General features: G+C 37.4%; 1 protein-coding gene across 4 annotated transcripts in view; it reads left to right on the forward strand.

Moving 5' to 3' along the window:
• The first annotated feature begins 803 nt into the window (after positions 1–803).
• The window catches only part of LOC131044511 (nuclear pore complex protein NUP1), a 49,129-nt gene continuing 24,286 nt past the window's right edge, over positions 804–25,646 (forward strand). For all 4 annotated transcript variants that reach the window (XM_057977849.2, XM_057977851.2, XM_057977852.2 and 1 more), the window contains exons 1-2: positions 804–1,416; positions 3,988–4,034. In XM_057977849.2, the coding sequence (XP_057833832.2) occupies positions 1,086–1,416; positions 3,988–4,034 (378 nt within the window). In that variant the 5' untranslated portion in view covers positions 804–1,085. The remainder of the gene's footprint in view (positions 1,417–3,987; positions 4,035–25,646) is intronic.

The raw sequence follows: 25,646 nt of genomic DNA on the forward strand, positions 1-25,646 counted from the left end.
GTCACTTTTGGTGACCTCCACAATTGTAGAATTGATCTTTGCAAGAGTGGATCTATACTTGCCCCATAAATCTAAAATTATGGACATATATATGAACTTGACTAGTTTGGATGTTTAGAACCTGTTTAAGTAGCTCTACGTATGTTCTTAAATGACAGTACAAAGTAGAAGTGGAAGCTTGTAGGCCTTCATTAGTGTATATACAATAAAGAGTGAGGGGTTGTCTTTAAATACAACACTGTAATACATAAATTATTAATTTTTGTGTTTTTGTTAACTCACAATGATTAATTGAAGATAATACATGACTTTTAAAAGTTCAAAATCTAATTTGCATGCACAAAACTATATTGATTCAGTTATGTGATTACATTAGTAGATTAAATGAAATAAATACACATTTATTTATCATCTTTCTCTTCCATTTATATGCTATTCATTACATAAGAATAAAGTTAAAATATTTATTGACTGTTTGCTATAATTTTTTTTGTTTTTCTAATATAAAAGAAAAAACTTTAATAATTGTATGTTTTTTCAATATAAAAAAACAACTATTATAATTATATGTTTTTTCAATATAAAAAAACAACTATTATAATTATATGTTTTTTCAATATTAAAAAACAACTATTATAATTGTTGTAATATGTTTTTTTTAAGGAATTTTGATTTATCATACAACTCTGAATACTTTTTAGTATATTTCCTATTATAATTGTTGTAATATGTTTTTTCAGTAATTTTGATTTATCATACATCTCTGAATACTTTTTAGTATACCTCCTAACTTCCACACTTTCTAAGCCGTCCATTTCGCCTTTCATTGCCCTGGGCTTCATTAATTTACACCTAATGTGGTTTTCCAACTAAAATCAAGGGCTGCCGTAGAAATTGCAATATTTTGCACACTGCCGCCATTACTAGGTAGACACTCCATTTTTGCGGCCGAGGCGGCTCTACAGGTGATGGTTCGTTAAGGATCGATCGCTGAAGAAGAAGCTATTTTTCTGTATGCTCAGAGGAAAGTAGATAAAAAAGGGAAGAACGAAGCAAAACAGGGCAAAGGCGCGCTGACGCATCGCATGGCAGAGATTTGGGGGGGAGGAGGAGGAGGAGGAAGAGGAGGGCAGGGAGGGGAAGGAGAGGCGTCAGGGTCGTATGGAGGGGGCGGAGCAGGCGGTAAGCTCCGCACGTCGAGGTCAGCGCGCCGAGCAGCCTCCACACCGTATGACCGACCGCAGACGGGGCGCCATGCACCAGCGGCTGTTAGGGCAGCAGCGAGAGCAGAGAGTGATAGCGGCAGCTGGGTGTGGAGAGCAGTGGTGGATCCGGCCAGCCGTCTTATAAATAATGGTGCGGTGAAATGGTTCAAGACCGTCTTCAGGAAGCGCGCTCTCCCGCCGCCCACGCAAGGTGTGCCTCTTCCTATTTTTCTACCTTAGTTTTCCGCCAGGGTTTAATTTTTTCATTTTGTCTAGCTAGGGTTTGCTTCATTTCATCTTGTCTGTGTTTTTATTTTTATTTTTTATGTTAAGAGTAGATATCAGGTGCTCAAGCTGTATCGTGCATTGGAAATCAATGCAATTTTATGTTGTTGTGAAGCTACTTTTTGTCAAGTTTGACTGAAGAGTATTAACGCTCCAAAAATGCTGATTTATGATTTTTTTAAACGTCAACTCATTATCCTGGAGAGTTGTTTACATATACATAGGGTTTGGGATTCTCCTACAGGCTCATCACAGCTTAATGTGTAATTGCTTTAGCTGTGAGCCAAACTTCATATACTCTACTGTGTTAGTGTGGATCACCTATTGTTATGAGATTTTACCTCCCTAAGGATGAACAATGAGTAATTGACCCAGATAGGTTATTTTCTGCCATTTTATTATTGCCAATAACTTTTAGGAGAGGTATATTTATTTTTCCTCTGAATAGTAAGATAGTTTGAAGAATCTATTTACGGTAATAATTTATCATGCTAGTGGAATTGTTCTTAGGGGCAAACAATGTCATATTGATCCAGATAGGTTCTCTTCTACTAATTTATCATTGGCAATAACTTTTAGGAGGGATTTATTTATTTTTCCTCTCAATGCTTATATAGCTTGATGAAGCTATTTTCTGTCATAATTTTATCATGCCAGTGGAATTGTTCTCACGGGGATCATCTGTTGAAGCTTATTAAAGGGTTATGGCCTTGTATGCTGTTTTCATATCAGTATAAAATGCAGACCATCAGTAACTGTGAGGATAGCAATAGGGTCCAACAATAGTGACTGTTAGTTATTGGAAGAACCCTTTGGAATTTAGTGCTAAAGAAGTACATTGGAAGATGTCTTTTTGCACTTTGTCGTCAGGTACATTCAGGCATGTTTGGGTGCTACAATGTGTAAGTTAAATTGTTTTCTTATTGTAAATTGATCTGAATCGTGACTTTAAAGTTTAGTTGAGAACTACAGGTGTAAACTTTTAATGGAGATGATCATGAAAAACACTTCTGCCATATTGATTTTTTTTTTATGTTGAGACCATGTCTTTTAAAGATTCTTTGTTAATGATATCACAACTAGGAGGAAAAGTACTTCCATCATTGGTTCCGAATTATTGAGCTTTAGCCTTTATCCTTTTCCTAGTTTCAGATATCAATTTCAGATAATTTCCTTGTCCAAACATATTTGATTTGCATTAATTCAACATACAGTTTCTATATATAAAACTTTAGAATTTTCAGGAGAGATAACAGAGTGTTCCTATTACCACTTTATTAGATGCATCAACTCTCGCTTCTTCTTTAACAGGTTTTTGAGTTTTCATATATCTTTCTGGCTGTGATTGGAGATTTAGAAAACTAGGAAAGTTCTAGTTTGACTTAGGGAAAAATTTAGACAGTTCTTTAATATGATGGGATTTTGTCTGATATTTAGTACTCTCTCTCTCTATCTGTGACATGAGGAAAGTTCTAATTCCACTTAGGGAAATTAAAATACAGTTCTTTAATATGATGGAATTTTGTTTGATATTTAGTACTCTCCCTCTCTCTGTGACATATCTAGAAAAATTACAAGAAGCAATGATGATGGCTGCCTATGAAAGTAGTTTGTGTCATGGTGATTCTCAGGATTCCATGTAGGAAGTATCTTATGTATTTGTGGCTTCTTTTACAACCAGTAATGGTATTCATGATAGGTTAAAAGTTTGCAAAAGGATTGTCAATTGTTTGTTTACAAAGAATATGGAGTAGGCTTCACTGAAGATTATTTCCTTGCAGATAAACATGCTGTGCTTTAAAAAAAAACAAAATATGATTTGGGAAAAGGTTGTTAACTAACCACATGTTGCTTTTTAGTAGTTGATAGATTGTATCATACTCAGAGAAAGATGGCACAATTACAAGCATTGCAATGCTATCCAAGCCTCTGATCTAAAAAATAATGGGCAAAGTATAGTAGGAAAAAAGTATAAAAAAGACAATGTGCAGATATAAAGAGAACTGGTTAAGACATTTGATTTCAGATATATGGTCCCGAAACAAGGAACCATGGAAGTAATATCAAGAACCTAATGGTTCTATGTTTCCAGTAATAGTAGACTTATTGGATTGGGTGGTCCTTAGAAAATTCATAGGCCTTCTTTCCCAGTCAGAAATACAATGACAGCCTAATATTGTTGTAAAAAAGGTTGGAGACTGGCTCAGTTAAAATAGCCCCGCAGGTCTCAATCTATGGGTGGAATCCAACTTTGCAAAATGTTCTGTGCTTGCTTTCAATGTTTGTAGTTATGGATTGTTTTAATGCTAAGTTTCTCCTTTATCCAACCGTTAAAGATTGGTTTTGGAGAAAAATTTTCTGGGACACTTTGGTTTTGGTTTTAGAGGGAAGATCAAGTTTGCTTAGAGTTTTTAACATCACATGCTTTTTTTCAGTGAATATATTGACTGATTTTTTCCATTATATACTGCTGAAATTTCGATACCTATTTTAACAGAACTTCAGGAAGAAAGCCTTCGAGAAGTCGAGGAAGAAGCTGTGGAAGTAAGTTTATTCACATCTTGAGTATTCTGAAGTACATTTTACTTTGTCTTACTCACTTACTCATGTTTGTTAATTAGGCTGATAACATATAAAAAAGCACACCATGTTGTTCTGAGGTGCACAAATATTATGAATTTCTGTTGCTTTATGAAACTGGGTATTTGCTGTTTTTTGAAAAAAATGTGTTTCCTTGATGTTGAATCATGACCTTTACTTGTTGTACTGGGCATTCTCTATTGATTTTCGTTTAGTACTCTCAATTTTCTTAAGGTTTTGCATTGTTTTGTGTACCTTAATATTTTCTCTCCATTTATGATAATATTTTCTGAACCTCGAAATACCTTTTTTTTGCCTTGCGCAGTTGGTAATACTTGTAGAAGAGACTAGATTCTTGTAGAATAAGAAATCCAGTAGCTTTCTGTTAAGATTTAGTATTAATTAGTTTGCTTTGATGTATTTTGTTCTTAATCAAGATCATGTCTTTTAGTTTTGATGGGATAAACAATGTGGCAGAATATGGCTCAGTGTAAAACAGGACTTGCTTCAGTCTAATAGGTTTAATAATTGTTTAGTAACTATGGCTTGTTTTGGGAAGCATAAATTTGTTTTGTGTACAAGTTAGGTTGATAGCATTTATCTAGCATTGACTGACAAATTTCAAAAGAAAATAGCAAAAAATCTCACTAAATTAGTTGTAATCAAATTACAATTTCATTGTTATTGTGTTTTAGGATCTGAAAAAAAGTCATTATTATTTAAATCCCCTTTTCACTTTTTATGAAAATTATTTATGGCCTGTGATGGTGGTTGTGCACATGGTAATAAGATTGACATCCGTTAGTTGGTGAGAATGATGGCACCTGAGAACAGATACATTTGCATATATGGATTGCATTAATATCCTATCTCTAGGGCTTGACTAGTAAAATGAGCCATATATTGGCAACATATGGCATGTAGACTATAGCTTAAGACAGACAAAGGATCTGCTAGGGCATGCTCATATGGTGATGATGACAACGGGGACTTTTAATGTTATTTAGACTGCATGACTGCAGTTTGTGCCTGGCCTACCAGAAAGCAATGTTACAGATTTATGGCATGCCTAATCCTTTTCTGGATCATCATGCAGATCATTCCTGGCTTCCTTCACAGCTACCATTTCTTACTAGTGTCAGATCAGATTTTGGTTCGCATGTCATATCATTTTCCTATCTAGAACTACATGTAGATTCTATAAATGGTGCACTGTCTCTTTGTGGTTGCATTTTGACAGAGCTTTGGCTGGTTCACTTTGTCTCTTGAGTTCAGTAAAATTCCTTTATAATCCTTCATTATTAAAATTAGAATATTCTTCATAGTATTCTTTATTTTTTTTATTATATCTCTCCTTGTGTGGGTATCTTGTTAATGGGTGGTTATATGACACATGGTAGTGGGGTTCAAAAGTGATGGTTGTATTTTTAGGAGTTTATAACTTTATATATTGAGTTATAAAATACTAATAATAATCCTTCATTATTAAAATTAGAATATTCTTCATAGTATTCTTTATTTTTTTTCATTTTATCTCTTCTTGTGTGGGTATCTTGTTATTGGGTGGTTATATGACACATTGTAGTGGGGTTCAAAAGTGATGGTTGTATTTTTAGGGGTTTATATATTGAGTTATAAAATACTAATAATAATAATCCCTCAGAGCCTTAAATCTTATTCTTTGTAGACTTCAATTGTAAGGTGCAAGGTACTTATATTCCCAGTTAATTGTCACATTTCTAGGTGGATTATTTCACCTCTCTTTGGGTTTTGCCATGTATTTTAAGGGGATATCTATTTTTCACCAATGTAATTTGGTTTTCTGATTATGTAATTAAAAAGCATAAGGCAAAATGAGTGCATTTTTTCTTTTTATTGTTTATCTCATTGGAGTTATTCTTGCACTTTTTATCATATCACTAATATAAAGAAGTTGCATGGACGCTTTTTGCAGTTCTGAAAGTCCCTTAATTGTGACCTAGAGACCCAGCTTGATAGTATTTCTCCTGCAATAATTTTTGTACTGATGATAGTAGCAAAATGAGTTCCAACTCAACATTATGCAATAGAGGACAAACATGCTCCCTATACTCATGAGTCATGGGCCATCTACAAAGCTTCTAACTCTATCTCTTTTGGATCTTGATTCTTGACCTACCATCAAGGGGGAACCCAAGATGTTTATTCTCCATTTTAGTGACACAATTGATGGAAAGGAGTTGGATGTTTGGCCTTAACAATAAACAGTTAGAACTTCCAAACCATAAGAATTATGATGGCCTGATGACAGTGTTCATTAACACTTTGACAGTCCTTAAGGGGACTATCAAAAGTGCTTTTATTCTTGAAACAAGACAACTAGCAATTTACATTTAAGATAGTTTTTAAAGGGACTATCAAGATGCTTTTATTCTTTGGTCAAAAAGGGAAGATATTGGCTTGTTGGCTGCATCTTTGGCAAGTATCCTGCCAATTGGTCCAAAAATGTATTGACCAAGTTTTGCTTCTTTATTAAGGTAGAGGCTGATGAACTCCATTTCTCTCAAGGTTATTTGAGTCTTGTCTTCTTGTCTCCACAGTGTGTTAAGAAACCCATTGCTTGCTCTGAAGGTGGAAACCAAGAAACAGAGGGGTCGTTAGGGTATTTTGAAGTTGAGAAAGTGTTTGCATCTCAAAGGTAGACCACTTAATTTGCTCTTGTTAACTCCTCTGATTCCTTTGAGTGTTTGGAAACTTGGATCCTTTATCTAACAAAGAGAAGAAGTTTTGCACTTCTCACAAGTGCACAAGATTCTCCACCTAAGAATGTATTGTTTTACAGCCAAAGGCAAACATCCTTAAGCAGAAGTTGCAACCTGAAATTTTTTGGATTCAGGTAACCATTCCCAATGCTTTCAATTCATGGCTCATTCTTATCGTTAATGCTTATCTTGGCAACAATAGAGAAACTTTATTTCATAGGAGTTGATGGACAATATTTAGTTACCAACTGGTGTGTGGTAAGTTAGGGGCAATACGCACCTGTGTTCTCAAGTATTTTGTAACATTTGCCATTGAGCCATAGCTAAACATAGTGGATAGTGTTGCTGCTTCATTGGATTACATCAGTTGCTACTTTGAACACTTTATTAGTATGATTACATGGCTGTCTTGGATAGCATCCACAAGACCTACACAATTCATAGGGATGATAGAATAAATAAACTTCATGCTTTTGTCTTTTTACTATCCATTTTGCGTAAATTCTCAACTATGAACTATTTGAGAAGATGAGGTAGACAATGTTATCAAGCTTCAATTATCATTGTTCAGGTCTCTTGTTTATGCATGTTTTAGTGTTTTGAAGAGTTGGGACTTTATTATTTTTAGGCTTATCCAAGATTCAATTGATTTGGTGCACATATCTGATTTGTCCATTAAATCTCCTTACCATATACACCCATCTAGAGTTTTAGAATATAACTCCAAATCAAGCACTCACATGAAGAGGGAAAGATGGAATTGAACACTTCTGTGCTATGAAGTGTGCTAATTTAGCAGCATATTTGGCAATGACTAGTCACCAAGCTTGATTTGATATTTGGATATCATTGAGGTAACATAGAGCCCTGCGATGCCTAGAAAATATCTTTCAAAACAAATTTTGGGATCAGTGAGTGGCTGGTCAATCCCCTTTGGACACACCAATGCATTTGCTACCCACATAGTAGCAGAGATTTTGAAGCGGTTGTGATTAATCCTGGATCAGACAAGGTGGCAGTTTGAGTTGGCTTGGATTGATGCATTTTGAAAAAGACATGTGTAATTGCAAGGCATTTAGATTGCCAAAAGGTCACGTTTTTGTGTTTTTTGATATTAAAAAACTTAAAAGACTTATTTTTGTAAAACCAGTTTTTAAAAATTTTTACACTTAATTTTGTTTTTTGGCAATGGTTTTTGCAATGAAAAGATAGTAAACCCTAACCCCAACCCTAACTTTATTTTTTGATAAATTCATCATTCCATGGGGACGCGTCCCCCCCCTTTTTGGGCGCGTCCCCCCGTCAAAAATGTCTCGGGGACGGGGGGACGGGGACGCGACGCCCCCCGCCGTCCCGCCACCGCCCCCGTCCTTTGAGAGACGTGCAGACGTCTCTCCAGGGACGGGGAGACGCCCAGATGTCTCCTTTTGCCCCCATGTATATGCAATGTTTAAAATTAAAATTTAAAAAAAAAGTGACTTTTTAAGTTTTTTGAGGGTTAAGGGGTAACTCTAATTGGACGTGGGCCAATAGAAAAATAACACCCGACGCCTTTCGAAAATAATAAAAGTATTTTTGGCGCGCAAGGGGCGCTGCCCCCAAACCCCGGTTGAAAAATATAGGGGGAAACCGCGCTGATAGAAGTAGGGAAAATCTAACCTCTGAGTCTGATTAGGCTCAATATAACAACACAACTTAGAAATCTTGGTATTTAGATATAGTATTTCAAATTTCCTAGTCTCATTTGAAATGTAATTCTTATACTGTAATATTGTCATACATCTTTTCAAAACTAGTTTTTCAAGTACTATATGTATATGTATAATTATATCAGCACCACCACCCCGCCGCCGTCCCCCCGCCGTCCCCAAACTTAGGCCCTTGGTGCCCCTGTCCCGGAGACGCGTCCCCCCGTCCCCAACGCCCGTGGAACACTGGATAAATTGAACTTTTTGTTTATCTTGAGGTTTGCAAATTTATCCATAAGAAAGATTTTTGCTACTTTGTCTGCTACATACATGTACATCATAAATGATTTTTTAAGGCTTCATCTGGGCAAGTTGGTCGATGCTTTTCTAGACAAATATTTGTTAAAAAAAGATATTTGATAAGCCCCTAGTAATTTTGGAGTCAAAATTGTGATTTTTATCAATAAAACCTGCATTTTTTCAATGCTACATATTGTTTCACTGCTTTTTGAATTTTTTAATGGTGATTTTGGCAATTTTAAATTAATTTTTGGTACACCCTAATCATAACTTAACTGTAACCTGGTTTTTTCTGAATTAAATCTTGATTGATTGACAAGAATCTCGATCTTTTAGTTTCCTGAGTTATTCCTGAGAAAGTTTTTTGCTAATTTGTTTGCTTAGTTGATGCACATCATAAATGATGTTTTTAGGCCTCATCTTCGTAAGTTTGTTTATATATATGCAGACAATGTTTTTGTAAATAAAATGATAACTGATAAACCCCCTAATAACTTTGCAGTAAGTTTTGGCTTTCTTTTTCAACGTCAGATAAAAGCCAAGATGAAGGAGCCTATTGGGAAAACCTTGGTGAAACTCTTGGGCTTCCTCATTTTGAACAAGGTGCATCCAAATAGAGTTATGGTCCTTGTAGAGTGGCGTATGGAGACTCTTTTGAGGTCACACACTCTAAAGGAACTTTATTTGTGACGGTTCACAAGTTGCTGTAGAGTTGGGTCCCTTGAAAGAGGCGCTTTGCTTTGCCCAGGTGCTTGCTTCCTCTGCATACAACAACCATTGAGCTTGGAGGCCTTTGCTTCGCAATGTGTCATAAACATGGTACTTAAGTAGTGATGACATTTAGTTGCTTATCATTCAAAGGCCTATTCACAGGCAAGGCTCAATTAAAGCACCCATCAGAAGAACTCTTTGTCCTAGGCTAACCAGTCAAGTACCAGATTTATAATCTTGCTGCAAGAAAAGCCATTTTGCATTATGATTAGTAGCTCCTCTTTTATTACCATCCTTATGCTTGCTTTCCATAATACCAAGCTATGAGATTTTTACACCACTTTGCTGTAGGAGAATTTTTTTATTTTTATTTATTCTTTCCAACAAGGCTGAAAACATGTTTGTTAGTCCAAGCACAAGGAAATGTATAATGGTTGAGTTCTGTGGGTGTGAACAATCTAAATGGTTTAAAGAAAATTTATATATTGCTTTAGAGGATTGATTTCACTAAATAGTTGAGCAATATTTTTTCACTTGGGTTGGGACGCAGTAGATTTTGGATTGCAATTGAATAAAAGCTAGTGTCCCCAGAGATTTGTCCCCATTTTGCAGTTGCCTCGTATATGTTGTCTTACAGGTCTGGGGTACATATTCTGAATGTTCCTACCTCATCTACTTTGAAGATGATCATTTGGGGATATTGTGTCCCCTGTTTATTTTCTCTCATTTTGTTTTATTTTATATGCATTTAGAACATGAAAGTCTGTGTTTTAGTGAGCCCTTTTTGGTTGGACAAGGCAACACAGGAACTCATAAAGCAAAGAGCATCATGATCCCCTAAAATTCTAGAAGTGACAATTCAATAGGAAAGTAGCATGAGGATGGACAAGGCAAAATGATGAAATGCTTGGTTCAGGGATGTGTCTGTATGGAATAGAAGAATATAAAACCATGAAGCAAAAATCTAGAAATATCACAATTAATTGGGACTCATCCTTGGGGCAAACTTCTTTTTCCTAGAAGCCATCCTATATTCATTTAATTGGTTTTTTGGAAAAAATCTTTCGAAATATTGTAAATATTGGACTTATAAGTGTATTGTGTCATGTATTGCACCAATGATAGAAAAGTTAAAACTATGCATTTGTGATCATTCATTGCTGCTTTTAATCTTTGTTGTATGATTGTGTGATGTAGAGAATAATTCTAGCATCTCTTCAAGAGTAAAGGCTATACACATTGGAAAATAATTTGTTAAATTTCAACTTTTTGTATTGTTTTGTAGCACTGTAGTGTAGTATTGAAAGGTAGACAATATACTGAGGGGGGGGGAGAATCAGTATGCTCAAATTTCAATTCAATTAAAGATTAATCACCTTGAATTACTTATCCAAGCATAGATCATAAACATCAATGCAACTTATTCCAATTTCTTAATGATGCAACAATTGAACAACATAAAAGAACACACATCCACACAATGAACACCAGATATACACGGAAACCCAAGATGGGAAAAATCACGATGAGAATATTTGCTTGGATCTACTGCCCAAAATTAGCCTCACAAAGAAATGAATTACTTACAATGCAAAGTAGGCACTAACCCATTGGAGACACCAATCCCCTCATGTGTTTGCAGGCACTAACCCATTGTAGACACCAATCCCCGACACAAAGATCTGAACACCAACTTAGTAGGTAAGACACCAGTGTTGCCAAGTTACAAAGATATATATGCGGACCTTCAAGATTGGTAATTCAGCTTGCACTTGACATGATCAACCTTTATACACTCTCACACAGCATATGGCCATTCTAATAATGGCACATGTGATTGAAATGCAACTAACATTACTTTCATTTTGTTTTTCGCATTGTAGTTGTAATTACATAGCAATCCAACAACACACTCACACTAGGACAGATCCTAGACACTATATATATAAATTACATTTACTATTACATTCATGTGTTGGCCCAAAACATAGAAATAATCTCCGCAATTCCGCCACACAAAATCTCCTTAGCTTAACATGTCCAAACATGTAATAAGTAAGGTCTAATAGTCAACACACACTACACTAGAAGAAAGAACATGCCACATTGTTACCAATGTAGCCCCATATGGTCCCAACAGTCATCCACACACTACCTCCAGTGAGTGCATGCCACAAGCCTTTGTCGCATCAAGTCGAAGAAACAACTTGGTTAATTATCCAACTCAAGGACTCTTCTACCACTTCAAACTTTCTCCTTGCCAAACATAATTCTGGAAACTTTGGGATATGGTGAAACATGTGTAGAAATTGCAGGACATAACTCGCAAACATGAAGAAATGCGGATCACAACAAGTTACCAGATCAAACTCACTGTTTGGGTAACTTACTTTAAACATTCTAGATCACTTCCACCAACAAGAAAGATGCAACATGATATCATTAATATTCATCTATTGAATCCATCACTATAGCTAGCCACATGTACAATCGTAACTCAAATTGCTCTGATATGACATTACAGTAATATACATTCTCTAGTCTTTCAGATGCCATTGCATCAATGACAAAGATGACTAGCACACTTGACACACCTTTGACATTAAGGACAACATTTCTTTGACATTAACAACAACATATTTCCAACAATCTCCCTCGTTATCATTGATGGCAAACAACAAAATGTTGCTGGCACATCAACACAAATGCAATATTTCAGGAACAAGAACTCCCCCTATCTTAAACAATTGAGGCTCTCCCCCTCTATATAATTAGCATTTTGAGTCTATTTCTCCTCCTTTGACATCAATGATAAACGACAACTGGTCAATGCACAATCCGGAAATGTCTTCCAGATAAACTCCCTTTGAGTCCACACTCTGACTCTATGATTGTGCACGTCCAACTTTTGAAGCACTCTACAAAACCACCAAGTCTGCTTGCAACCGGGAGTCAACACTCCCTCTCAATTGATACTTCCTCTTGATTCAAGAGGAGGGAGCAACCACTCCCAAATTCTTCTTGAAATACTCAAAAGTATCCTTAGAAAGGGGTTTTGTGAAGATATCTGCAATTTGTTCTTTAGTCTCAACATACTTCAACTTCACCTCTTTGTTTGCAACTTTCTCTCTTAGAAAATGATAATTGCATTATGTGTTGTCCTTAAATGCATCAACAGGTCCTTTAAAATATTGATAGCACTTGTATTATCACAAAGAATTGAAATGGGTTCATGAAATTCTACCTTCGTCTCCTTTAAGTTTTGCATCATCCATATTACTTGAGTGCAATGGGAAACTTCGACAATGTTAGAAAATCGCCAAACTCGGCGAGTCCAAGTCCGAGACATGCTCGCTGAGTCTCTGGAGCTCGGACTCGGGCTCGGCGGAGTTTGGCGAAACTCGCCAAACTCGGCGAGTCTTGTGCCTGGGACTTGGCCAGCGGCAAAGCCCAAAAAAGGCCAAAAAAAATGCATTTTTAAAAGTTTTTTAAAAATGAATAATCTCGTCTTTGTTCACTACAACCTCTGCCTGAGAATGAGAAAAACTAGGGTTACAACATGTCAGCCAATAGAAAAATAACACCTGATGCCTTTACTAAATAATAAAAGTCTTTTTGGCCCCACAAGGGGCGATGCCCCTTGACCCCTGATGAAAAATGTGGGGGGAAATTGCATCGATAGAAGCAGGGAAAATTTAACCTCCGAGTCTGACACTGATTGGATCAACCAAGTAGATATAGAGGCTGAGGTTGTAGCCATGGCAAAGGAGGAGCAAAGAGCACGAGTAGAGACAGGAGATACTGATAGTGACACAGATGTTCCTGATGTTGGTGAGCATGGCATGGTGTCACGGGGAGCGACTATGGCTGCCGAATCATCCATGACCCACCTTAAATGCCTTCGTAGGGGGCTAGGGTGAGAGGGTGCACGCTCCTCTGAGCCATAGGCTTGTAGTTGTATTTACCTTTGGTATTTGTGTGGAACATTTGATGATGATCATATGATGACATGGCTTTTTTATTCCATGAGTTTTGTAATATTGTATATATTTGACAATATTTATGTATCTATGTTTGTTATTTCCTTCAGCTACAATTTGCGTTTATGCTAATGTGATTGATGTATACTTGTGTATGTAATCAAATAAGCCGAGTTTGATGATGTTATTGTGTCTTTAAGGTGTATTCAATAAAGGGTGCATGAAACAAGTTTTAAATCTTTAAAAATCTCTAAATTTATTGAGTTTTTCACTTTCCCGAGTCCAGCCGAGTCTGACTCCGAGTCTTGAGTCCGAGTCTGTGTCCCGTTTCTTTGATTTTGCTAATGCGGTAGACAAGGACGTTGAGTCTTGCTTCTTACTCAACCATGATACTAGACTATCACCAAGAAAAAGTGCTCTTCCACTCGTTCTCTTCCGATCATCTATACATTCAGCCCAAGCTCCATTCATGTATGTAGTCAAACTAAACTTCTCACTTTTGGGATACCATAGACCAAAATCAATTGTTGCTTTTAAGTATTGGAAAATCCTCTTCACTACCTTGACATGAGTTTCCTTAGGTGCTCCTTGAAATTTAACAACCATTTCAACCACTTGCATGATATCCGATTTGGATGTAGTCAAATACAACTCTACCAATCATTGACTTGTACAATGTCTGATTTGTTGGAGCAAAATGATAATCCTTACTCAACTTACACCCAATAAACCATAGTTCTCACTAGTTTGCACTCTTCCGTCTTGAACTTGCCCAACATCTCCTTTATGTACTTGGTTTGAGATATGAATATACCTTTTTTGACTGAGAAATCTGTAAATCAAGAAATAATGAAAGCTCACCAATCATTGACATCTCAAACTCCTTTTGCGTTATATCTTGGAACTCTTTATACATGACATCATTGCTTCCTCCAAAGATAATGCCATCAACATAAACCACAATTATCAACAACTAATCACCATTTGATTTTATATACAGGTTGTTGTCTGTACAACCTTTCCTAAAATTTTGTTGCTGCAAATACCTATCCAATTTGGAATACCAAGCCCTTGGAGCTTGCTTGAGTCCATAGAAGGCCTTCTTGTATCTACATACAAAATCTAGTTTGTTTGAACATTGAAACCCTTCTGGTTGTTCAATATAGACCTTTTCCTTTAACTCGCTATTCAAAAGTGCAGATTTGAGATCCATTTGATAAACTTTGAAGTTCTTAAATGCTGACAATGCTAAAGCCATTCTGATGGCTTCTAATCCTGCTACTGAAGAAAATGTTTCCTCAAAGTCTACTTTTCAACTTGTCAAGCATATCGTTTGCATACTAATTTGATCTTATTCCGAATCACCTTTCCTTCTTCATTCAATTTGTTTCTAAAGACCCATTTAGTACCAATATCATTTTTGTCTTTAGGTCTTGGAACCAAATCCCATGTTTCATTTTGAGACAACGCTTCTTCCATAGCTTCTTGCCAACCTTTCTCCTTGCTAGCCTCTACATAATTGTTTGGTTCAATATTTGATTGTAAGGCAAAATGCTCTTGTTCACTTGCTTTCTCTATTCTTCTCTAGGTTTGAACATCATTGCCTTTATCTCCAATGATCTAATCTTTAGAATGGTTCTTTTGCATATACCTTGTGGGAGTCTTAGTATTTGTAATCTTTGATTCACTTCTTGTGGGAGTCTTTGTATTTGTAATCTTTGATTCACTTCTTGAGTCTTCATCACTTCTGCGGACTGAATCAACCTTGTCATCTTCTTCCAGAACTGTAGGCGATTACGTTGCCTTTTCAATACTCACATTGATAGTTTCCACTACTCTCTTTGATCTTTTTTATAACATCTATATGATCTGCCTGTCATGGAATAACCAAGAAAAATACCTTCATTAGATCTAGAGTCAAATTTACTCAAATTCTCTTCATCTCTTTTGATGTAGCACTTGCTTCCAAAGATTTTGAATTGCCCAACTAATGCCCGTGTCCCTTTCCATAGCTCATATGGTGTCTTTGTAGTTCTTGGTGTGATCTGAGCTCTCTTCAAAATGTATATTGATGTCTGACAAGCGTCTTTCTAGTACATATCGTTTGCATACTAATTTGATCTTATTCGGAATCACCTTTCCTTCTTCATTCAATTTGTTTCTAAAGACCCATTTAGTACCAATATCGTTTTTGTCTTTAGGTCTTGGAACCAAATCCCATGTTTCATTTTGAGACAACGCTTCTTACATAGCTTCTTGCCAACCTTTCTCCTTGCTAGCCTCTACATAATTGTTTGGTTCAATATTTGATTGTAAGGCAAAATGCTCTTGTTTACTTGCTTTCTCTATTCTTCTCTAGGTTTGAACATCATTGCCTTTATCTCCTATGATCTAATCTTTAGAATGGTTCTTCTGCATATATCTTGTGGGAGTCTTAGTATTTGTAATCTTTGATTCACTTCTTGTGGGAGTCTTTGTATTTGTAATCTTTGATTCACTTCTTGAGTCTTCATCACTTCTGCGGACTGAATCAACCTTGTCATCTTCTTCCAGAACTGTAGGCGATTATGTTGCCTTTTCAATACTCACATTGATAGTTTCCACTACTCTCTTTGATCTTTTTTATAACATCTATATGATCTGCTTGTCATGGAATAACCAAGAAAAATACCTTCATTAGATCTAGAGTCAAATTTACTCAAATTCTCTTCATCTCTTTTGATGTAGCACTTGCTTCCAAAGATTTTGAAATGCCCAACTAATGCCCGTGTCCCTTTACATAGCTCATATGGTGTCTCTGTAGTTCTTGGTGTGATCTGAGCTCTCTTCAAAATGTATATTGATGTCTGACAAGCTTCTCTCTAGTACATATCCAATAACTGCTCCTACTTCAACATGGTTCTTGTCATCTCCTGAACAGTCTGGTTGTTCCTGTCCGCCACTTCATTTTGCCAAGGAGTCCTAGTAGCTGAATACTCTCTGTGGATCCCTGCTTTGCACAATATTCTTTGTATCTGCCTGAAGTAAATTTTCCACCTTTTTTTAATCTCAAACATTTGATTGTTCTACTGGTTTTATTTTCCACCAAAGCCTTAAATGCCTTAAACTTCTGAAAGGCATCTAATTTATCTCTTAGAAAACCAATCCAAGACATTCTAGAATAATCGTCAGTAGGCATAATAAAATACCTATCACCTTGTAAACTCTTTGTTCTCATGGGTCCAACTAGATCAACATGAATCAAATCCAATGTTTTTGTGGTAGAATACTCTTTAATATGAAATTTGGTTTTCTTCTGCTATCCCTCATGACATGGTTTACAACTGGTAGATGGAGGCTTTTTGATTTGAGGCATGTCTCTTACCATGTCTCTTACAAGATCATTGAAATTAATGTGTCCCAATCTTTTGTGCCAAAGCCAACTTTCTTCTCTCTATATAATAAAACAATCTTGTCCATTTATCTCACTTGGATGATAAACAACACTATCAGTCGTGCTTCCTTTTGTAACCAACTCTTTGGTAGTATTCTTCTCGATTTCACAACCTTTTGTATTGAATGAAAGAGTGTATCCATTGTCACACATTTGACTTACACTTATGTTTCAAACCTTCTACGTAGAGCACATATTAGGTTCTTGTCTTACCACCATGAAGACTCAAAAGTACCCTTATTGACAATTTTGGCAACATAATTGTTACCAAGAGTAACATCTCCATCAAACTTTTTGAAATTCATGAACTTACTCTTATCTCCAGTCATTTGACTTGAACTTCCATTGTCTATGATCCACAAGTTCTCTCCTTCTATGCATGAAGAGCAGTCTGAGCCACCAAAGACTTCTTTGTTTTCTGTTCTTCCAGTTTCTTCTTCCAAACCTTTCCAGAACTGTTGCCTTGACTCACTATCTTATTTCCTTCAATTTTTGGTTTGGGAGAACTTACAAAATTGCTTCTATAGTTTCTTGCAATGTGTCCAAGGTCGTTGCACTTATGACAAATGATATTGCAATTAAATAACGGAGCAAACACATTTTTGCTAACAAAATTATTTCTTCTTACAAGACTTTTCTTGCAATCCACAACCTTATGACATTGCAATTAAAACAATAACTAAAAAAAGAATGATTGAATCTTGGATGCCCTATTCTACCTCCGAACTTGAATGAAACCATCATCCATCTTCCTTCTCTCTTTAGTAGTCACAATTTGTTTTGACTTTGAACTTTTGTAGCCCTTTTCTTCTGGATTCCTTGCCACTGTTTTTATAAACTATTTTGCCATCTTTCCATTTTGTTCTTCTAGTAAAACCAATGCCAGTTTTGATATGCAATGACCTTTGACTACCAATTATCTGGTCAATCTTCTCTATACTCTTTCCAAACTTCAACTTTAATTGACTGTTTGCTTGTCAAGATCTCGTCTTAATGCTACAATTTTGGCCTCCAATTTTTCACGGTCCTTATCTCTGTTTAGCAACCTCTTTTCAACAATTCTTCAATCCTTTTTGCTTCTTCTATTTCAACATTCAATTCAATGCCTGCCATTTTTGCCTTGTCAAGCTTTTGAGCCAATTTATATTTAGCTTTCACTTCTTTAGTGATTCTCCAGCCTGATTTCTTGGGGGATTTTCTGGGGCAACAGATTGCCAGACTCTCAAACTCTAGAGCCATCAAATAGGATTTCATCCTTGCACTCCAAAAAGCATAATTAGATCCATCAAAAAATGGAGCACGGTTTGAGGACAAACCTTCTTGAGCAACTGAGTATGCCATCTCAGATCTACCTCAAGCTGTTAAGCTTTATCCAAGGAGTTTAGCTCTACCAATTGAAGGGCACAATATATGTTAAGGGGGGTGAATCAATATACCCATATTTCAACTCAATTAAACATTAATCACCTTAAGTTACTTCATTAAGCATAGATCATAAAACATCAATCCAACTTAATCCAATCTTCTTATTGATTCAACAATTGAACAACATAAATGAACACACATCCACACAATGAACACGAGATATACATGGAAACCCAGGATGGGAGAAACCATGATAAGACTCCTCGTATGCTAAGATTGCAAAGATCATAGAGCGACTTCGAGTTTCCTACTATGAACTTGCGACTTTATGTTGGATATGAGCTCATTTGGCTTGACGTGTGCTGATAATCCGAGGGGACTTACGTGAGGTGAATCGATCCTTTCTCAAGAAGATTTGGACAATTTTGAACTCCGAGGAAATATGCAAATGATTTAGTAGTGAGAAGTGCTTTGAAATGTTCCAAAGAAATATGCTGAAAGTAAAAGAGAGTAAGGGTTGAGAGATTCTATTCTACTCCTAAGGACAATGATGTCAATGGATAGTGCTCCGATGGACAAATTCCAAATAAACCAAGTTCTGCTTTGCCAAGATCAAATACAACTCCACAAAAACTGGTGCAATCTTCCAAGGGTTATGCAAAGAATTTTCATATCATAGTGAACACCATCATAACAAACAATGCACATTTAACAATTGAAGTTTAGTATCCATATTAAAGGCTTAGGGTAACTTTACATTGCAACTTACAATCAATAAGATGCAAAAAGTATGAGCCATTGAAATTCATCAAACACCATCGCATTCTCCATTAAAACCAAAGCACTTCATTTAACAATTTGAAAGCAAATCTAATCTACTCAAGGAAGAGGAAACCACGCAAACTCCCAAAACAATACAAGTAATCACCAAAACTTCAATGAGCTACTTTTTATTCTCGTAGTTTCTAGCAACAATTTCACAAAATTCTCCCTCGATTACAAATGAAGGGGGTGAACCCCTTTTATAGGCCTCAAAATGACAATAAAACGACCAAGATTGAATTGAAATCAAGGGCTTAATTAGGGTTTGACTAATAATAGCCCTTGTGGCACAAGGTAGTGTTGACGTGTATTTCATACACAATCATACACAGAATAAAATACCGACAGGCATCTTATCCTCTCTTGAGAAAATAGTCTCTAACTGCTGAAGATCTGCGAAAAGGATCAGTTAGATAGACTCCAAGGTTCTTTTAGTGGGGTCTCCACGTGTGGACAAGCTTTTTAGTGGTATGATGTGATTTGCTGTTTCCTTCAAGGCTTCTTACGGATTCAATGGTTCGAAGATTTTACTAATCTAAAAAGGAACTTTCAAAAAAATGGAAAAAGGACAGGGTTTAAGTAAGTCTAATCTAGCCTAATCCTATGAACGACTTAGCATGAACGAGATTTGGCAAGACTCAACCAATTTCAATTTTGCCATAAGATAACAACTCAACTGAAATTAGTGCGATCTTCTAAGGTAATAATGGTGTTCAATGCATCAAAGACCAAGGATACTACTACGAAGGTACATATCCTAGATGCGAAAATGCTTGAAGGTTAAGGACTCAAAGTGTTTTCCAGTCGACCACGCAAGGCGTTCCTACAATCAGCAAGAAGCTAGTGGTTTGGATTGCGAATCCTACCAAATATCAAATCTCACACTTAGTCTTTCAAACTAACAAACTACCTTGATTGAGCGTGATTCAAGTACATCCAACAACCATGAAGATAACTCAAGGAACTTGCAACAAAACACCATAACTTCAATATTTTATTGATTTCCAAGTCATCATATACAACAATTGCTTGAATTTCTCTCTTCAAGACTCAATCTTGCTACAAAATAAAATTGCTTACACTTCTAATCTCTCTATTTCACTCTTAGCTATTTTTCTATTATTCTTCTTCTATTCTATTACATTGAAATGAAAAATGGGGGGTATAAATAGCATCCCCAGTTACAATGAAAGGTCCAGATTGAAAGCAAATCAATGGACAAGATCATGACACCTAAACCCTAATTAGGGTTTGTTACAAATGACCTCCTTTTTACTGAACAACATTAAATACATAGCCAAATATTAAATTTGGCACAAAAATCTTGGAGGTATCAACCAATGAGAAATAAGATGTCATGTCATCTGTAACAACCTTTCATCTAGAATCTTATTCCCTTTCCAATTCTCTTTCTTAGCATATGCAATGAATTTAGTCACGATTCCTTCGATTTCTGTGCTTGGAATCTCAGGAAGATTCTTGATACTCTCCTCTAAGTGGATGACCTGATCAAATGCATCTAGAAGAGCTGCGTCCCAAGTAGGTTCAAGTTCCTTTGTTCTATCAATCAGGAGCATGGTGGCATACATCTGATCATACTGCTCATCTGTAACATCTGCGTCCTTGCGAAAGATGATCGTGATTCTATCCTCAAATTCTTGTAAATCCACATCTGTCTCGACCTCGATCCTTCTGCCAAGAATGGTACGAAGTACCTCAAATACCCTGTCCTGGATCGGATTGATCACCTCCTCAACTTGGCCACATCTAACACTGATGTCCTCAAAGAGAACACTCTTTATATGGAGTAAGGTTGACCACCGAAACAAACTGTGAGAATCACCTTCTAAGATCCTCTCCTGCGCTAAAATTCTTCTGGATGTGTGTCTTATAACTTTCAAGACAGGGATGACAACGTCCTTGGTATGGGCAAATGCAGCTACTGTTGCCATCAATCTGTGGATTATCTCAAGAACTTGGATAGCCTGATGGGTGATCTTCGACATCCTTGTAATAAACTCAATGGCCACCGTGTGAGATCTATCCATCCAACCACATGTACGCTGGACCATGTTCCTGAATCTTTCTGCTTCATTGATTGATTGAAGGGGCAATGCCTGCAATGGTGATCTAACTGGATCCTGACGTCCCAAAGGTTCATTGATGTGACTGAAATATGTCCTCCATGCTCCGACCTCTCTCTCAAGCTTTCTATTCTTTTCTACTTCTTCTCTAAGCTTGTCCTTTAATGCCTCAAATGTGTCGGTGGCATCATCTAAAGTCTGCTCTGCTGTGGATGGTCCCAACTCAATAGTCTGTATATGATAGTCTTCTGCTAGGATCTCACCCTCATATTTGTCTGCTGCCGGTGTAGCTATCTGCAGTTTTCTAGATCCAGTCTCATCTCGAATCATCTTGGACATCCTTGTAGCCTTCTTCTTCTCTGTTGTCATATGTGAGCGTCCAACAAGGCTCTCTAAATCAATTGCACTGTCCTCGTCCTCAATTACGATCACCTTAGTCAATCTTTCCTTCAACCAATCTGGGATATTTGATCTTGTCTCTTGAACTTGAATCTCTTTATGTACTATTTCTTCTTGTCTGGGAGGAGATGTTACTTCATTATCATTATCTAAATCATAGTCTTGGAGAGATCCATCGGATGAAACATGCTGTGCCTGTTCTTCCTCCTGTCTATCATTCTGTACCATCGATTCCATGGACTCTTCCACTCGAACTGTTCTATCCTCTGGTCTGGAAGAAGTACCTGGTGTCTGATCTTTGCCGGCACTTTGCTTTCTCTTGGAAGGCTCTTTCTTTTCTGATCTTTCTTTTCTCTTCGAACCTCTCGAATGGAGATTGCCCTCACTGGCACATCGAAGGTTACCTTCACCTGAATTCCTAGGATTAGGATTGCCTTCACTAACACTGGCTCCACCTTCGGCTGGCTTTTCTTCCAAAGTAAAAGACATAGCTATGCCTTGTTCTCTCAACTTCTGATGCTGAACGTCTACCCATCTGCGAGTACAAGACAAGACTGGTGCCATCAAATCATCTAAATCCACGGCCTCGGGCTCATTCCAATTCAAACTAATTGTTTTGCTTTCTCTATCATATGAAGATTGGATGTGCCTGCCGTTGTCCTGAGCTTGGTCGGCCACTCTGTAAATCTTACATTTCCTGATGAAATCCAAAGGCAATCTAGAATGTATCTTACGTTTCACTTCAAGATCATCTAGGAGATTCATCATAAAATCTTCAATTTGGTACTCATGTCTAAATCTTCTACCGACCGTCTCCTCTAAATGTCCATGAGGATCAAAACTATTCCTCCAAGCAAAAGATGAAAAAGGATACAAGGCTAATTCCCTCTCTGCGTCATCCATGGCTGAGACATTGGGACATACCTCAACTGAATTACCTAAAATAATAGGTACCTGAACTCCATTCTGATGTCTGTGTCTGAATGCCTTCACATATGCTGCCAACTGCCTTGTTACTTCAAGTAACACAATTCTGTCTGTCGGGTACCTCGGCAACATGTATGGAGGTAAAGGACATCCATACACTCTAATGTAAGTGAACTTGGGAAACTGAATGAACCAAGCACCGTACCTCTTGATTAACTCCTGGGCATCCTGAGATAATCTGTTGTGAATCCCTCCTTGCAACGTCCTTGTGATGTTCATCGTGAAAGTATCATTGATTAACTTGTAGTTCTTCCCTGGTGGATGATGCAAGTAGGTATAGGATTCACAAACTCTGACCTCGCCGGGTCCTCTTCCAATCACTCCTCTGTGAGGTAGTCCTGCGTACTCAACGCTCCTGATTAAGGCATAGATGACGTATGAACTCATGTGGAAGGACTTAGTAGCCCTGAGTCTTCTCAACTGTACGTCTAAGCAATGGCTAATTATCCTAGCCCAATGTATTGTACCCTTTCCTTGAACAATCACCTGGATGAAATAAAACATCCATTTCTCAAAATAGAAGGCGTGAGGTGCTCCTGTAACTCTGTTGAGCATGGTAATCAAATCTCTGTACTCCTCTTGGAAATCAATCCTATGTGGTGTGTTCGGTACTTTGCTCAGACGGGGACGACTCTTGAGTAGCCAGTTCTTGTTGATTATGCTTAGGCAAGCATCTGGATCATCATCGTACACTGATCTGGCTCCTTCAACGCTCTTGTATATCATGTCCCTGTGCTCTGGAAGATGGAAGGCTTCACTTATAGCTTCCTCTGAAAGGTACGCCAAAGTGTTTCCCGCGTTGGACACAATTGTCCTGGACTGTGGATTGTAATGACGGGCACACTCGATCATCAACTCGTGGCACTGAATGGCTGGAGGAAAACCGGCCGCCTTGATGATGCCACTCTCTATTATTCTCCGGGCGACAGGTGATGGCTTGCCGATGTAAGGGACCTCTCGGAACTTCTTCGTGCTAAAGTTCCCCAAGTTTGTATCTCCAACGTTACTCCACTTGGACACGATCTTGGTCTCCACTTCTTCGGTCTTCTGATCTTCTTTCATGAGAGCCGAGCGACTGGTGGATGCTCCCGCCTTTGGGGTCGCCATACCTACACAACATTTCATTGTAAGAAATAGATTTTGCAATAAATAACGTAAATAAGAGAGATAAATTTTAGGAAACCTCATGATAAGTCTCTAGAGTTATCATTTCCTAAAATAAACGATTGAGCTAAGAGAAATTCAAGAATCAAAATTTCAAAATTTGAAATATGACGATGAATGAATAAAACAATAACAATAGATCGCCATACCTCGATAGAGAGCTAACTCTAGAAAGCAAAAACAAAATTCGCCTAGGCAAAATTGAGGTATAAAGATAATCTTCAATATGATCTCCTCAAATTTGACTTCGCCACCTCTGGTCTTGGGAGAATGTGATCTTCAATTATCGCCTTGAACTTGGTCGCAAATGGATCTTCAAGTTAGCACCACCCTTTGGTCTTCAATGCAATTCGCACCACCTTTGATAGCTTACGCCACCTTGGATGGAATTCGCACCTCTTCAAACACACTTCGCACGCCTCACACCACCTTGGGAATGTCTACGCCACCTTTGGTTTGAAATCGCACCACCTTTGGAATGTCTAAGCGCGCCACCCTTGGATGAATGAAACTCGCACTATATTCGCCTCTTCTCAATTCGCATGAAGGAAGGCCGACTTAATAAAAATAAAACCATTTTAAACGATTTTTAAATGATTTGCAATGAAATGACAAGGCCGACCTCCACATATGAGCGCTCAAATCGATTTTTATTAATTAATTAATTAATTATTTAATGCCTTGCGTTTTTTAATTGCAAATTTCGATTTTTAAATAAGGCAAAAATAATTAATAAATGTTAACGCCATATTAAATGCCAATAAAAAATGGATTTTCAATTTTTTAAATTGATTTAGCATTTAAAGAAAATTTGAATTGTTTTAATTTGGCGCCAAAACTGGAAAACAAAGGGAACGTACCTCATCGCTCTGGTCCCTTGGAGAGGGACAGGAGCGATCCATGATTTTGGTCTAGATTCTTGCATTTTCAACGTTCAACTCCTTCATTTCCACGTCCCAAATCGATCACCTGGTGGTCCTTCGAATTTGATTGCCTTTCTTGTGCGAGCAAATACATCACATGACCATTATCGCCCTGGTCCCTTGGAGAGGGACAGGAGCGATCCTAAGTTTTTTGCTTGAAATTCTCCATTTTGGTACGATCCTTTCCTTGTATCATCTTCCAAACGTCATTTAGAACCTTGTGCGTCCTTGTCTTAACGTGACTTTCAAAAAATATCATGTGTTTTGTCTAACATCGCCCTTGTCCCTTGGAGAGGGACAGGAGCGATCTCCATGTCTTCATGTTCGTCTTGTATCTTTGACCTTCGAAATATCAATGCTTGTGTTCTTTTGCGCTCATTCCCATTTGCTTTTATTATGCGTTTGGATGTATTAAAGGGACCATCGCCCTTGTCCCTTGGAGAGGGACAGGAGCGAACCATTGATTCTCCTTGATCTTGGCGACTTTTAAACTTCGATCCCCTTTGCAATGTCCTTCAAACGTCGTCCTTCGCACTTCCTAACCTCGCTTCGCCTTGATCTTTGAAGGAACGTGGGTGTTTTGATAGTATCGCCTTGGTCCTTGTCCAAAGGACAGGAGCGATGTGGGGCCTCTACACCATTTGGCGATGTTTGGATGTTCAAGACTCTTGTTTATCACCTTGTTGTCATACTATGGACCCTCCAGAACATTGCAATATATTGTCCTTGCATGAATTTTGCATGAAATGATCAATACATCTAATATCGCTCTGGTCCCTTGGAGAGGGACAGGAGCGAAGTTCATCATTATGTGCTTGTTCTTGTTTGTACCAACTTGCAATTATCTTCATTGCGTGGAATGATGTCCTTTCGACCCTCTTGGTTGCTTGAAACTTGTTTGCCTTTTGAAATTTACGCCATTATGTAGATATCGCTCTGGTCCCTTGGAGAGGGACAGGAGCGATCTAGGTCTTTAGAG

The sequence above is a fragment of the Cryptomeria japonica genome, chromosome 9 (assembly GCF_030272615.1).
Source record: "Cryptomeria japonica chromosome 9, Sugi_1.0, whole genome shotgun sequence".
Lineage (NCBI taxonomy): Eukaryota > Viridiplantae > Streptophyta > Pinopsida > Cupressales > Cupressaceae > Cryptomeria > Cryptomeria japonica.